The sequence below is a fragment of the Podarcis raffonei genome, chromosome 4, assembly GCF_027172205.1.
Source record: "Podarcis raffonei isolate rPodRaf1 chromosome 4, rPodRaf1.pri, whole genome shotgun sequence".
In the NCBI taxonomy this organism is placed as follows: domain Eukaryota; kingdom Metazoa; phylum Chordata; class Lepidosauria; order Squamata; family Lacertidae; genus Podarcis; species Podarcis raffonei.
In genome coordinates this window covers 43,022,542-43,037,738 of record NC_070605.1, presented here as the reverse complement: position 1 = coordinate 43,037,738, position 15,197 = coordinate 43,022,542, and the positions used below count along the sequence as shown (strand labels likewise).

Sequence of the window (15,197 nt, the reverse complement as noted above, 5' to 3'; positions counted from 1 at the left end):
CAATCAATCAACAACAGTATCTGGAAGGGCAGAATTCCCCCTATCCCTGCCACTTATGGAAGGCCTTCGTCTGAATTAGAATGGCTTTAGGACATGTGGATTTCTCCAGAGTAGTTTTTGCACTTGAAGACAAGAATAAAACCCAAAGAACATTGAACTTTTTAAGCACTGTTCCTAAGGGAAGTTTTCTATGAACTTTTAACCTCTTCCTCATAACATTAATTTCTAAGACTCTATTAGACAGGGTCCAGAAATGGAAAATGTGTAATATAAAGAACTCAAATGATCCTTTACAGGAGAAAAACAGCAAAAATTCAAAAGTCCCCATTTCAAATCTCACCTCTGCCATGAACTCAGTAGGAGGCCTTAGGCAAGCCACCCTCTTGCTGCTCCAGTCCCCTCATCTGCATGATGGGAAATAAGAATACTGACTTACCTTAAGGAAGCCCTCCAGATGTTTGGTTTGGCTGAGGCTGATGGGAATTGTAGGCCAAAACATCTGGAGGGCCCCAGGCTTGTGAAAATTCCCATACAGGATTCTTGCAGAGGTTACTAGATTAACATGTAGTGTTCTGAAGAATTGAAATTGCTACACACATGTTAAATATTACTATTGAACTGTAAGACATCAGGCAGATAAGGAGGAGTTGCTGTTTAAGTACTTATTTTTGCTCTCAATGTTCTTGTGGGAATTATCTGTTGCCTTTTTGGAAGGAAAAGGGATCCATTTTAATATTTTTGAAACATTAAACAAAAGAAAGTTTAAGATTGCCTCTCATGGGAAAATGATGAAAGTTACTGACCATGCAGTCCGATGGCCACCCCACCATGGGGCTTGGCTATGGCCCATCATCATCAGAGTCTCCTCCTCCTCCTTTCTCCCAAGCAATCTGTTTTGCTGGCTTAGGGGAGGTTGTCCTTCTAAGTACTTGCCAGGCACTTCTAATCCCATGCAAAACCGGGTGTCCACAGCCTTAGCTTTCAGCACAATAGGGGAAGGGCAGGCTATTGAAACCCACCCTCCAGCACTGCAGGTGGCTCTCATCTTAGGCCACTTGGCAGCGCCTGGGGCCAGGCACTGGTCCAAGTGCTGGCACTGGCAGTGCATGTGACAGCTGCTCATTCATGAGGAATCGCTCCCATGTGTAGCAGCTGAGCCAAGTGCATGGCTAGAGCAAGAACCTCGGGGCCTGCGATAATTTAAGCATACAATTTGACATTGCAGGCACTGGTAGGGAGTCGTCCTTTTGACAGCTGGGTGGCATCAACAGGGAGAAGAGGAGGGAAGCTCTGGTAGCAGCGCCTCAAAGCCATCAACACAGGACATTGAAGTCACACTTTCAACACAGTTTACTACAGCTCTCTCGTGTAATGTATAAAACATTTAGTGCAACATGGTACAAAGTTCTTTAATAATAATAATAATAATAAAAATCCCACACTGTTTCCCCACATCATGCAAAGGTAGCTTGTTCTTTTTCCTCTGGGTTTATTGGCAGAGAAAAAGTTGTCCATAAAGCTTCTTATAGGCAGTGTCCAACATTTTGAAAAGAAACGAGATCCTAAAACTGGGCAGCAACTTGGCAGCGTAATGGACAAGTCCTCTGCAAGGTAACCTGTGTGATCATCGGTGCTGCTAAAGGGAATCCTCCCACTTGTGTCTACTGGCTTTGATAAAACACCTGCATATTTTCCAAGAGTCCACAGCCACAGACTGGAATGACTGGCCGCTGGAGGCCGCTGTGGGACAGCTTTCCGTAGACAGAAGGAGCTGGGAGGGGAAGGGAAGGACTGCTGGTTATATAGAGAAGCATTGATGCTACTAGGTCAGTACAACAGATTTTTCAACGCGAAGATAAAGAGCAATGTTCTTTAGGGCAGGAAATCATCTTGCTGACTTGTTTCCTTTTTAAGAGCTGAATTGAGTTAGAGCTCCTGCCCCGAAGCAGTATATGTACAGGACATTTTACATTTATAAAACAACAGACACAACCTAGGGGCTCTCTTTCTGCTTTGCTCTTCATTCCCATTCACTTTTTTTGTTTCCTCCCTTCTGAATACACTAGGAAGGCAAGGAGGGTGGAAGGGTGTGTGCGTTCTCAAGTTACACACATGGAGGGGTTTTTAATCTAGGAATAATAGTTTGCAGAGGCAGATTTGGTCCGGGGAACATTCTGAATGCTTTACTGGAATGCTACAAAGCCCTCCTTTGCAAAGGAAAGAAGATGATTTTTTGAAGAAGCATTAAAGCTTGGGTAAATACAGCAAGTTTACCCAGAGAGTAAGTGAGGTGAACATGTGCAACCAGCCGCCTGGCGGAACACATGGGTGACATAAAACCTCTGCGTGGACACATACCACTCGCAAAGCACCATTAATTAAAGCAAATGCGTTTATCTCCACAAGATGCTCTGATAGGGGCAATCAAAATTTACGATGTCACTCCACAGGAAGAGCGCGCTCTGCTGCCCCCCCCAGCCTCCTCCTGCCAAAGCAGCTAAGCATATTGGCATGTGTGGCTGGCAGCATGTGCCCTTGCGTAGATTCGGTTGTCTCTTGAAAAAGGTTGCAACTAGCTGCCAGGAAGACTTTTAGGAAGACAGCAAAACAGCCATTTTCTAGAAAGCACAACTCCCCCCCACCATCCTAGAAACTAGAACGAGGGGATGTAAGAGTGCTGGTTCACCAGGTATAACAAGCATATCCAAAACAGCACAGGAGGAGCACAGCTGGCTTACTGTGGCAGAAAGTAGGCACCCTGCCTTTACTGAGCCCCAACATTGTTAACACCATGTCTTTCACAGAAAGAACAGCAGGGATGGTTTTGTTTTTTGGCCACTTATTGGAGTCCACTTATTGTGGCTTCTGCAGGGCTGCGAGGAATGGTGGTGAAGGGTGTTGCACCTGGAGAAATAAAGCCGAAGAAGCAAAATGGCACACACACATAACGAGAGAGAGGGAGGAGGCTATTCAGAGGCCCTTGCTTGCCTGGTGAAAATTCCTTGGGGTAGTTAGTGCAACTGGAAGTAAAACTTGGGTCAACGTGTCCACACATTCTCTGCCCTGTGTTTCTGTATCTCAGAACCAAGTCGGAGCCAGGCCCACTTAAAGAGGCAGCCACCTCCCCACTTCCTAAATCATTACTTTGGTCAGTTTGAATGTCTTTTAAAAGTTCAGGTTTCCACCCCTGCAGCTTCCAAAGGCGTGGCAGTGGGGTTTAATAAAACCCAGAGGGCAACCAAATACCTTTCTAGTAAACAGAACTGTGTATAGGCAGCAGTACTGGGGGGGAATCAAGGCTCATGGGCTGTACCTCAGTGACACACACACAGGCCGCTGCTGGATTGCAAGTGGCACAAGCGATTCAGTTGTGGTGCCAATGGCAAAACAACCTTATATGCATTTTCCGTCCCCAAAACAAATCAGAAACACCTGGAGACGGAGGGAGGTGGCAGAGGCTCTCTGCCCTGGAAGAACTGCTGCTGCTTGCTGCTTGGACTATAGGAGCAGTTCTGGTGCTATTCTCTCCCAGAGCAATAGGCAGCCCATTCAGTCCTTTCTGGCCCTCTCCCAATACCAAGGCTCAAGTTCTGTCAAACCCAGCCCATTTGATAAAACAAGCTTCCTCGAAAAACAACGCGCCCAGCTTTGGCACAACGAGAGCTCCAACAAAATCAATGCACTCTGGGGATTGTCCTCTGCATAATAATACAAGAAGAATATTGTGTGTCTTTGAGCAACAGAATTACAGGGCAAAGGACAACCGATGAGAACTGATGGAGGGGGAAAGCTCAGTTAGAAAAAACCACTATATACAGTGAACACATGGACCTTCCATCTCCCTTTGCAGTTGGGCTGGGTCTTCACAAGCATTCTGGGGTGCCTGAGTTCTTCCAGTCCCAGGAGTTCAGAGGGACCTCATGGTGGAGCTGAGTTGGGATCCAAAAAAGTACAAAGGTTGAATAAAAAGACAACAAAAACACTTCCTTTGGGTTCCAGGTGCACCTTCACCTCTCTGTGGGTCTCTCACTTTTAATCTATAGTCCCTGGGTGGATGCTGAGGACAGGAGGCTCCAGGCAAGTGGGCGAGTAGTTCAGGTGTGGCTCTTTGATCCACAGCAAGGGGACTCCGTTCTTGCCTTCGGAATTCTTGCTGGAATTCCTGCTTTTGAATCGCACCAGCAATATGGTGATGATGAGGATGCCGAAGATGGGGAAGGGGTAAAAGAACACAAAGTAGAAGAGGGAGTCATTGGAGCAGATGACGGACTGTAGAGACGAGCCTGGAAGAAGTTCACACAGGGAAGAGGGGGAAGAGTTAAAACATTCAGAGCAATGAAACTTCACTTTCTGAGCACCTGAGCCTAATGGCCACTAAGCAAAGGCAATGGCGGCTTAAATGGGGGACCAAGACAAGCGGAACTATGCGAAGCAGCTGCCATTTTTTCCCCTTGGCTTTTCTGCCTCAGTACCCCAAAGTTTTATTTTGTTTACCCTGTGGAATGGGCACTAAAGTGGGAATTATTTTTTTAGATTCTTGACTCCTATGAAAAGGGCTCTTTCCTAGCCCTAATCTGTTTAAAAAACACACATGGATACACAATGCACAGGCTACAGCCTGTTATACTCAGAATTTTAGGATGTAAACTTGAGCCGAGCCTTGGAGATCAAGAGTAGTGTCATGCCTATTTTGCCTGGCACTGGGCCACTTGAGCATAAAGAGAGAGCTCCTGCTACACAGAGGTGGGGAGGGAGGTTGTAGTCCTCCAGCTGTTGTCAGACTCCAACTCCCATCATCCCTAGCTGGCAATGCCAATTTTCAGGGATGATACAGGTTGTAGCCCAGCAACAGCTTGGGTTGGGCCACAGGTTGCCCACTTTCATAACTCTAGATTTAACACTCATTACAAAGCCTCTTTGTCTGAAAGCTGGTGGGCTGTCCTACTTTTGGAATGCAACAGGTGCCCCATTGGGCTCCAGGAGACGTGCGTTCAGTGTCATCACAATACATACTCGCCCCTCGCAGCTGATTCAAGGAAAGCTTCAGCTGTTAATCAGCTACACAGACTGCCACAGTCACTATTATTCTGCAAGTTGCTTCTATGCTCCACCCAGTGAAGTTTGGAACTTCCATATGGTTTCACCCTCGCAACACGCAGCATGATATATGTAATTCTCAACCCCTAAACACATAAGCAGAATTCGCAGGTGTTACCAGGAACAGCTGAGGGATTATGGCAAGATGCGAAACGGGACATTCTCTAAGAATAAGGAGACTCAGCCAAGCCCATGCCTTTTAAGGCCCAACTGTAATCAATGGTGAGCGAGCCCTGACAGCATTGCCAAATTGGGAACTTCTCAACCAAAAGAACCACTGTCTCTGTTAAGTTCTGGCTTCCCTATAAAACTTAAATTCCAAAATCTTCCCCATTAGCTGATATTCTGAAAAACCTTAGCCAATTTCGCTCCCTTCAAGCCGTATTGCCCCTGGGCCTCTACGCACAAAATCTACCCTCTCCTAAAATGCTCACCATCACCTCACCTGAGTCTTGCACATAAACAGCCATAAGGCCGGAATCCTCCTCTGCGAGTTTGTACCATGCTCCCCTGGGGTTGGGCAGCCACTCTTCCACCCGGCAGGAGTAATTGCCAGCATCCGTAGCCCCTGCCTGCAACACAGTCAGCCGATAGAGCACAGCCGAGAGCCTCTGGAAGCGCAGCCGGCCTTCCCAGGGGGTGGCTTCTCTGCTGAAGATGGCATCCTGGCCTACTCTTAACAAGGCCTCCCTTTCTTCTGCATACTTGCGACCAGCAGGCCCGCTTTTCTCTTTAATCTTCACGCTGAACCACGTCACGGCAAAGCGGGAGTCCCGGCTGGAGAGGGAGAGGATGTTGCAATCCAGATGGAACTGCCCCTGCTCCGTCACGGTGAGGTTGGCCATGGTTGTGTCCACTTGCAACGAGGCATCTGAAGATGGTGGGAACATGCACAGAGACTGGTTAGCTTCTCTCACTGCACAGACATAAATGCACAGACATGGCTTCTTCAGGAGGCCTGATCACTGGACAGCTAAGCAGGACTTAATCTCCTTCAAATTGGAACGGAGTTTGCCTGTGAGGGCTCTCTCCCGTCTTCAGGACTAACAGATCCAAAGAGGGAGGAGAAATTGAAAAGAGCAGCCTTTATGGATGCACTGCATACTCTTAGATCGTTAAGGAAGGAACTGTAGGGAAACAAAGGGTTTGAGAAGAGAGTAAGCCCATGATGCAAACAACGCAATGGGCGGGACTGTGCAGCCTCTTTTATTACACTGATTGCAACTTGCTGACAATGAGCTGAAGGCCATGTCTCTGTCCCAATCAAGACACCCTCTGGGAAAGAGTAGAAGTTGCTGTGCAGCCTATTCCTTACTCCAAGAGCCACCATTATAGAGAGTCATGATGTAACTGGAGATTCTGCAAAAAAATTATTCTGCTCTCCAGCCAGAAAGAGCTCCTAGAGTAGCTTACAAATAAGCTTGAGGTATCCTGTTGAAGGGTGGTATCTGCATTAACAGGAAGGGCATGGCTACTAGGCTCCTGACACCTCTAGTAACATTCAAATGAGGGAGATCATGACTAAGGGCTGGAGTAAGGGCATATTTATAACACAGCCCCTCCCCACCCCCACGTCTTGTTCACCATTACCAGAGCTGTGTGGGATGGGACCCAAGCGAGCAGCAGAGATGCCACTCCTGGGACACAGGAACTGGCACCAAAATCAGCCAAACACTTTCAAGGGTGGAATTTCATAAGCCTTAGCACATAGCAATAGGCACAAGGACTGCTCAATACATACAAAAACAGAGAGATGTAGTGCATTGGTATCATTTGCTCCAAGACATAAGGGGGGGGATATAAGCTATGTTATTAGAAATATGGCAATACTTACACATTCACATTGCACTTATTAAAAAACAAAAGCATTTCTTATATAATTAAGAATACAACCAACTGTATATTAATAAAGCCTCATCAATCTTTTCCCCTCCTTCAGAGTTTGTACTATTTCACTGGCCTCAGGGTTGGAAAATCTGATCAACGGCCTCAAAGGATGTTTTTGGGAGAAGCAGAGAATTCATAAAAGTAAATGGAGAGGACAAATAATTCCTGATGTGTACAAAGACATTTAATTATTTTCAAATCTTGTGAGTGAGTCAAAAAGTTTATGGGGCATAATGATTCCTACCACCTCTTTCCTATTCCTCACAACTCAAAAGTAGCTGTTAAGGTTTCCACCCTCAAATTAGAACCGTTGGTCTATCTTGGGGCTGTAACAGGTCATCTGAGAACCTTCAGCCCAAAAGGAAGTTTTGGAAGCTTAGTTGCAATGTGTGCAGCGTTCGCAATTACTAATGCCTGGAGACAACTCTTTCCCCACAGAGACACTTAGCTCTTTCTTCTTTGGCCTGAAAAATGTTTCTCTAGCAAAGATGTTAGTGATAAGATTTTCACATTCTCCCAAGAGCTGGCTTGCAAATCCTGTCCTCAGCCCTGGAAAATCCTATTCAATCGCAAGCTACGTTTTGGACATTCCACAGGCACCAACCAGTCTGGCCGAAGTGCACAGGGACTGTGAGAGGCATCTGCAAGCAGCTGCACCAATTTGAAGGGTATTTCAGAGGCCAAATTTCACCATCTTAAACTTGTGCTGCACGTTAGAAGCTGTGACTGAAATGCGTACAGACTTAATTTAAGCACTTCAAAGCCACATTATTTCCCTAGTTCTTAGAAATTTCTTTTGTACTTTCATTTTACCTAATTTAAAACGTTACCCTTGTGGGAAATTGTGTTGCCAGTAAATTCACTGTCAAACTTTCCACATGGACATCTCACCAGTCAAAATGACTGTGTCCTCACCTTTCCTTCCTATGAACTCTGAGGTTAAAATCTTAACCTGAGCAGCCAATCAAGCATCCAAAGCATACAATTATCTTCCCATTAACTCACACACAATATCACAACAAACCAATGTGAATTTGTAAACAGAAAACTGTTTTATAACCCCCCCCCCCAAAAAACCCCATTTAAATGCATTAAATCAAAACAAGATGACCTTATTTTCAAAACATGCCTAAGCTTCCTTTGCTCTTGTCAAGCTCTAGGGTTTAGGGGCTTAGAGACCTTGCAAAGGGGGTGGGGGGCGCAAGATGACAGATCCTTCCTCAGTACCAGGGAAGAGAGATGGCAAATTTCAAAATCCTAGTAAAGGATCTCTGTGTTTGGAACACGACTGCATTCCCTGTTTCATATTTAGAACAGAGGTTGTGGAGGGTCCTGAAGAAGGTAAAATGTGTATTACCAGCTGCATCCTAGTGGCTTAGCTGCAAATGGTAAGGTGTGATGAATCTAGGCAGAAAAAGAAAGGTGAGAGATATTGACCATGTCCCTACTCCTATTCCCCAGCTTAAAGGGCAAGTGCCAATATTTATGTAGCCAAAAGAGCACCGCCCATGCATAAGAGGGTGGTAAAAGCATGCTTGGGGGAAAACCTCAAGATTTGCAGAACAAACGGAACAATAACAGAGGAGGCAAAAAGCTCCCAAAACCTGGAAGGGGGAGCAAGGACTGTGGGGTAGGGGGAAAGGGGAGAGGAAAGAAGTAGGGAGAGAACAAAGGTACAGCTGCCCCTAAATGGTCAGCCTAGGCAACTTGTCTTTCTCCAAATATTAAGCTGCAGTTCCTGTATCTATATGGTGTGCAGTAGGGAGAGGCATTCTGTATACATAGCAGCTGGATGTTTCTCACAGCAAGTTCCCTCACCATAAGCAGTGATTGAGCTTTTCTTTCTTGGTGGCCCAAAGCCCCGGACCCACAGATAACTTTACCTGGTTGTTTCACCACAATGGTTGTCAGCCCAGACAGGTCCTCTGCCCGTTTGTACCATGCATTTGTGGGACCCAGGATCCACTCCTCCACCCGGCAGTCGTAGGTCCCGCTGTCCTGCACTGTCACGTTCTGGATGGTGAGCAGGTAGAGGCCTGGAGAGGGGCTTTCCAAGCGCAGCCGGCTCTTCAGATCGTTCAGGGCTGACAGCTCTCCGTATAACAGGGTGGCCTGGCGAGTCAGCTTGAGCACTGCTTCTTTCTCCGGGTGGCCAGATTTCCACACATACCATTCCACAGACAACTGGGAAGCCTGGCTGCTCCGGTTGGTGACCAGGCACTCTAAGGTCACCCATTCATTCTCCAGGATTGTGATGTTCTTCTGAGTCTGGTTCACTTCCAAAAGGTTATCTTTGGGGGTTTTTTTGGGGGGGGGGAGAAGAGGAAAAGCAACAACATAAAATTAAAAAGAAAACCAGTTGACAATGCAACAGGACTTAAGCAGTAGTCTTTGTTTTATACTGCTTCAGCTCAGCATGATATATTTGCTTTTAATGGTATTAATCTAAAGAGATCCCTCCAGGGGAAGGTCACTGGGTTCCTTTGTGCTCCGTACACTGTTCAGGGTGGCCCTGAAAGCGGAAGAACAATAAGGCATTTTTGTCCTCCATGCAATCTGCAGACACAATACCTACTAATAAGATTTAGGGATTGCAAATGTACCAAACCAGACTATTTGGAATATCAGCAGCAGGTCATCACCAGGGATTAGGAACTTCCTTTACAGCTGGCCTTAATTGGACACAACTTCCTCCAGACTGGCTGCCTGGAGCTCTTTTATACCGATTTAGTGTGATTTGCTCTACAGTGCCAACCACATGACAATGTGATTTCTTGAATAGCATGGGCTCTGATTTTTCTTGCAGCCTTCTCACCTATTTCTACAGAACTGAGGTTCAGAGGACTTACTTCAACAAATGCAAGGACTGAAATGCAAAATGCCACAATGTACTCCATCGCAGTGAAAGCATTAAACACCACTTGAAGCTCTCCAAATGCAGCGTCAGCTAGTTACTGAGGACTAGCCACACCTTGGGCCAGTTACTGAATCCCTGGCACACTCAGAAACCCTGATATTGTACAGCCTGGAAATTCAGGTCTCAGCCTAACTTGTGGGAAACTCCCCTATGTGCTTTTGTAATATTGAGGATTATTTTTCAATGATGAGAAAGCAAACGGCCCTGGCTCCTTCCTCTTTGCTTCCTGTGTCAAAACTGTGACCTGTTCTTCTTTCCCAACTCTGCTGGGCCTGATATGAAAAAGCAGGTTGTCCTTCAAGGACAAAATGTTTAGATGTCAACACAAAGCTTTCTGGAGCAATGCTTAGCTGCTGGGAATTGCCAGCCCTCCCAGGCTCTACTCTATAATAGACCTCACCTTTCTGCCTCTCTATTTGTTGGCTGGCGGTTCATTGATTTATTCAACACTTCCTTACTTCCTTCACTTTCCATTCCTGTCAGGGAAAGGATCGCCCCTTAGCAGCCAACTTCCCTCTTCATTAAACTCTCATTTCTAAGAGCTCAGCACATGAGAACAGAAACCATCACTCCACATCACCACTGGGACCCAGGCAATAAATAAAATTAAAGTGTACAGGAGGGGAGGAATTTGACACAGAACTTTCCCAAGCAAACAGATACCTCTCCATCTGATCACTATCAATGAGATACCATCTCAGAGGCATAGAAGACCGTCTCCTTCCATTAAAACCTGTTTGAGCAAACAGGGGGAAACACTTCCTTGCTCATGCACCAGGGCCATGAAAATCTAGACTCCTGTAGTCAGAAACAGAGGCATTCTCAAAGCCAGAGGTTTTATAACAGCCTTCCCCAACCTAAAGGTAAAGGTAAAGGTCCAGTCGGGGACTCTGGGGTTGTGCGCTCATCTCGCTCTATAGGCCAAGGGAGCTGGCATTTGTCCGCAGACAGCTTCCGGGTCATGTGGCCAGCATGACTAAGCCGCTTCTGGCTAACCAAAGCAGCACATGGAAACGCCATTTACCTTCCCACTGGAGCGGTATCTGTTTATCTACTTGCACTTTGACGTGCTTTCGAACTGCTAGGTTGGCAGGAGCTGGGACCGAACAACGGGAGCTCACCCCATCGCGGGGATTCAAACCACCGACCTTCTGATCGGCAAGCCCTAGGCTCTGTGATTTAGACCAAAGCCACCCGCGTCCCCAATCTAGTGCCCTCCCAATGTTTTGGACTACAACTCCCATCTTCCCACACTGGCTCAAAGCTGATGGCAGCTGGAGTCTAAAACATCCAGGTGATGAGCTAGGCTGGAGAAGGCCGTTTATAGGCTTTCCCCATGAACCACAGTCTGCAAACAGTATTTTCAGTTGTGTCCTGAAATACTTTCGAATAGCAAAAGCTGCAGTCTGGTGCAGGCAGGGCAGGGTGGTGTTGCTCACTTGCCTTCCCCACCCTAAGTGTCAATGCCAGTTCCTGAGTGGGAGGGGGGAAGTGTGGGGAGCTCAGCGCAATGCGGGTATGGTGGTGGAGCTATTCGGATGCTCCTGCGGTCAAGCCCGCACTGCGCTGAGCCAACCCATGCCTCGCCCTCCTCTCTCTCGGGAACTGGCATGGATGCTTGGCACTGGGAAGGCAAGAGAGCAACACCACCCTGTCTGTGATGCCCCACTGACTGCTATTGAGAAGCAGGAGATCCTGAGCTATACATAGGTTGCCAGAGTACGAATATGCAGGAGAACATGATTTTGCTGTGAGAATTTACTGAAGGCATATTGCCCTTTCTTTCTCTCAGATTTGCTCTCCTAAAGTTCCTGTGACGTGCGGAAGAATGGAAATGGGGCTACAGTGACACTCCCGCACGGATGCGTCCGTACAGCAAACGTGCAGTGGGGCCAAGATACATGCTTATGGTGGGAACAGAGGCTTAACTTTCCTTTGGGAATTTGCCAGGCAGAGTGTGCAGACAGGAAGTTGCTGCGGTTCAGGAAACAGCTATAGACATGAAGTCTTAGGCAAGCTTCAGCCATGGCAAGTGAGATATTACCTGGCAACTTGACAGTGACTTCCGTCCGGCCAGAAACTTCCTCAGCCAGCTTATACCAGGCATGGTTGGGATTGAGCAGCCACTCTTCCACGTGGCAGTAATAGCTGCCGCTGTCGCTGACCTGGGCTCTCTGGACTGTGAGGCTGAAGAGCCCCCCGGACAAGGACCTCTCAAACTGCAGCCTCCACCTCAGCCCCTCTTCCTCAGCATAGGTGCCGTACTCAAACACAGAGTTGTGGGTGGTCTTCAGGATGAGCTTCCCGTCTGTGTCCGATGGTCTGTGGACATACCACAGGACGGCAAAGTGGGAGTCCGGGCTGGTCTGAGACTTGACAGAGCAGTTCAGGGGAATGGGCTTGTTCTCCACGAGGGTGATGCTCCGCTTGGATTTGCTGACCTGCAGCTTTGTCACTGGGGGAAGGGGATTGGGGGTGGGACACAAAAGACAGAAAGTTTAAGGCAAACAACAACCACCACCATTCAATTATTTTTATTTGTTTACTTTTTCATTCCAACCTATGTATACGATGTCTCTGCACATGTGAAGAGTGCCTTTCTTTCACCAAAATTCACCATGTCTGGGAATTTTCTTTCTTTCTTATTCTATCTGCATCTGTTTATAGAGGTGGGGAACTCCTTTTGGGCCCAAGGCCACCCTTCCAGGGGATACATGCCAGTGTTGGGTGAGGCCATAAGCAAAAGTGGGTGAAGCTATGGATGTGTTTCTCCTTCATACAGAGCAGGCATAGGCAAACTCGGTCGTCCAGCTGTTTTGGGACTACAACTCCCATCATCCCTAGCTAACAGGACCAGTGGCCAGGGATGATGGGAGTTGTAGTCCCAAAACATCTGGAGGGCTGAGTTTGCCTATGCCTGATACAGAGGGCTACATTTCAGCCACAAGGTTTCTACAACATACAGGCACACCTGTTCCATGTTCCACCAAAGCAAGCAATAGGTGTTTCTCCCAGTTCAAAGGCACATCCCAGAAAGACAAAAGCACCCAATAAGGGCACAGAGCTGGACTGATGAGCCGCAGTGCTTGGGGAGAGCCCTGAGTGACAGAGAGAGAGAGACTTGGGGGGCACATTTGCCCCCAGCTGTGAGGTTCCTCACACCTGGGTTTATACAAATCTACCTAAAGGTAAAGGACCCGTGGATGGTTAAGTCTAGTCAAAGGCGACTATGGGGTATGGCGCTCATCTTGCTTTTCAGGCCGAGGGAGCTGGCGTTTGTCCACAGACAGCTTTCTGGGTCATGTGGCCAGCATGACTAAACCACTTCTGGTGCACAGAGGACTGTGACAAGGGCCAGAGTGCACAGAAACGCCATTTACCTTCCCGCCAGAGAGGTATCTATTGATCTCCTATGCTGGTATGCTTTCGAACTGCTAGGTTGGCAGAAGCTGGGACAGAGCAACGGGAGCTCACTCCGTCAGGCAGATTTGAACTGCCAACCTTACATCTACCTACCTATAGAGTGCTCTCTTTCTTGTCTTTTATCTTAATTGGGCTGGCCAGGCCTAGGCTAAGTCCTTTGAGCATCACCTCCATAAACTTCTTGCTGCTTGCTGCATTTAGCTTAGTTATATTTGCCTTGTGCTTTGTTTTCTCTCTACTTTTTCATGTATTTTTTAGACTTGCACATCTGGCATTAGCTCAGCCCTCATTTTCTTATCTGATCAGCTTTTGTGGATGCAAGTTACCACTTTATCATTTTGTAGTGTTTCTTTCTTAGGACAAAAAGGTGTGTAACTGGATCCTCTTTTTAACACCGTACTTTTCTTCCGTTTAAGATTGCTTCAGCCTTGATTAACTTCTCTGAATGTGTCAGCAAACAGAAGATGGAGTTAGCTGAGGAGTTAATTATTCCAGGATAACCAATCATGTAAACAAACTCTTAGCAGACTTTACAATTAACTGTGAGATTGAAAGGATAAGTGTGTGTGTGTGTGTTTTAGAAACCCCTGTATACTGTACCCATCCATGTCAATATGTAGATCATCCCAAGTTTTATAAACAGTTCTTCATTGATCATTAAAAAAATATATCAGAGAATCCTACAGCAGTGGCAAAACAGGAAATATAATGCAATTCCCATCTCACTTGTGTCTGTTCCTAAACTGTTCCCTGGAGGAACAGACACTACAAAAAATGGAACTCACAATTCTCTCTAACTGTAGGTCTGGGATTTCATCGTAACGAAACCGAAGACAAAAAAACGTTGATATAATATGGAACAACACGCACGCGCGCGCACACACACACACACACACACACACACACACACACAAAGTCTGACACCAGCACATTGCTACAAGTTTCAAAAGGAGAGAGGGCACCCTCCCTGGAGTCTTTCAAAAGCTCCCCAATTCCGTTAACCCTTCCATGCCAGACTGCTTTGGAGGGAATGGAGATAAGGTGAGGCACAAAACATTCTGATAAAAAAGCACTCTCATGACAATAGAACTTTGCTTTTCCTAATACAGCATGCAAGGTTTATGCATCCTGGCAACACATTAAGAAGTTCCCCTGGAGCCTATATTGCCGCTGGCTTTAATCAGTATGCTAATAAAGACTAGATAGCTGTGCTCTGCAATGACATGACATATAGAGGAAAGGAGCCCTCATCTCCTCTCTCTAGGGAGCTTGCTTTAATAGGGAGGCTTAGGCTCATACTGCTGAGTAGATACTTTCCACCTTATTAATTTTAGGAGAATAACCTCAGCCACCAAGAGGGGGCAACGTGACCCAGTGCACCTTCCTGGCTGGTGCCAAGAAGAAAAAACGTTATTTCATGTCTCTGCCAGTGCTTGGGCGTCCTTGGGATGAAAAAGCAACAAGGGAAAGGAACCAATTCACAGAAATTCTACTCCTCCTACTGCTGCCCCCCCTCCCTTGCTAACAGTTTATTTTTAATTGGTACCGGATTATTTTCTGGCACTGTTGCTAAGGAAACCTCAGTTGCTATAGTGACTGTATATGTTAAATGGGCAGCCTATATCTGCTAATAAAGTAACACACACACACTCCAGCGGAGCCACAGTGTGTGTTCACACACATGTGCACATGCTGAGCATGCTACCTGCCCCTCTGGTTTTTTTTTTGGGGGGGGGGGCATTTTGCTGTTGCATTCAAGATTTTTGAAGTCCTCTTCCATTTTATTTCCTCTGAGTTGTAATAAGATGGAAACATGTGGCAGTCTCTGCTCTGCATTCACATGCTGGGTGTTTGCTTCTCCAGACTGGAATGG

General features: G+C 46.7%; 1 protein-coding gene across 3 annotated transcripts in view; it reads right to left on the bottom strand.

Annotated features, from left to right (window-relative positions):
- Nucleotides 1–1,332: 1,332 nt before the first annotated feature.
- The window catches only part of IGSF3 (immunoglobulin superfamily member 3), a 116,654-nt gene continuing 102,789 nt past the window's right edge, over nt 1,333–15,197 (bottom strand). For all 3 annotated transcript variants that reach the window (XM_053386433.1, XM_053386431.1, XM_053386432.1), the window contains 4 exons: nt 11,946–12,356; nt 8,868–9,275; nt 5,543–5,968; nt 1,333–4,283 (listed from right to left, as the gene is read on the bottom strand). In XM_053386433.1, the coding sequence (XP_053242408.1) occupies nt 4,033–4,283; nt 5,543–5,968; nt 8,868–9,275; nt 11,946–12,356 (1,496 nt within the window). In that variant the 3' untranslated portion in view covers nt 1,333–4,032. The remainder of the gene's footprint in view (nt 4,284–5,542; nt 5,969–8,867; nt 9,276–11,945; nt 12,357–15,197) is intronic.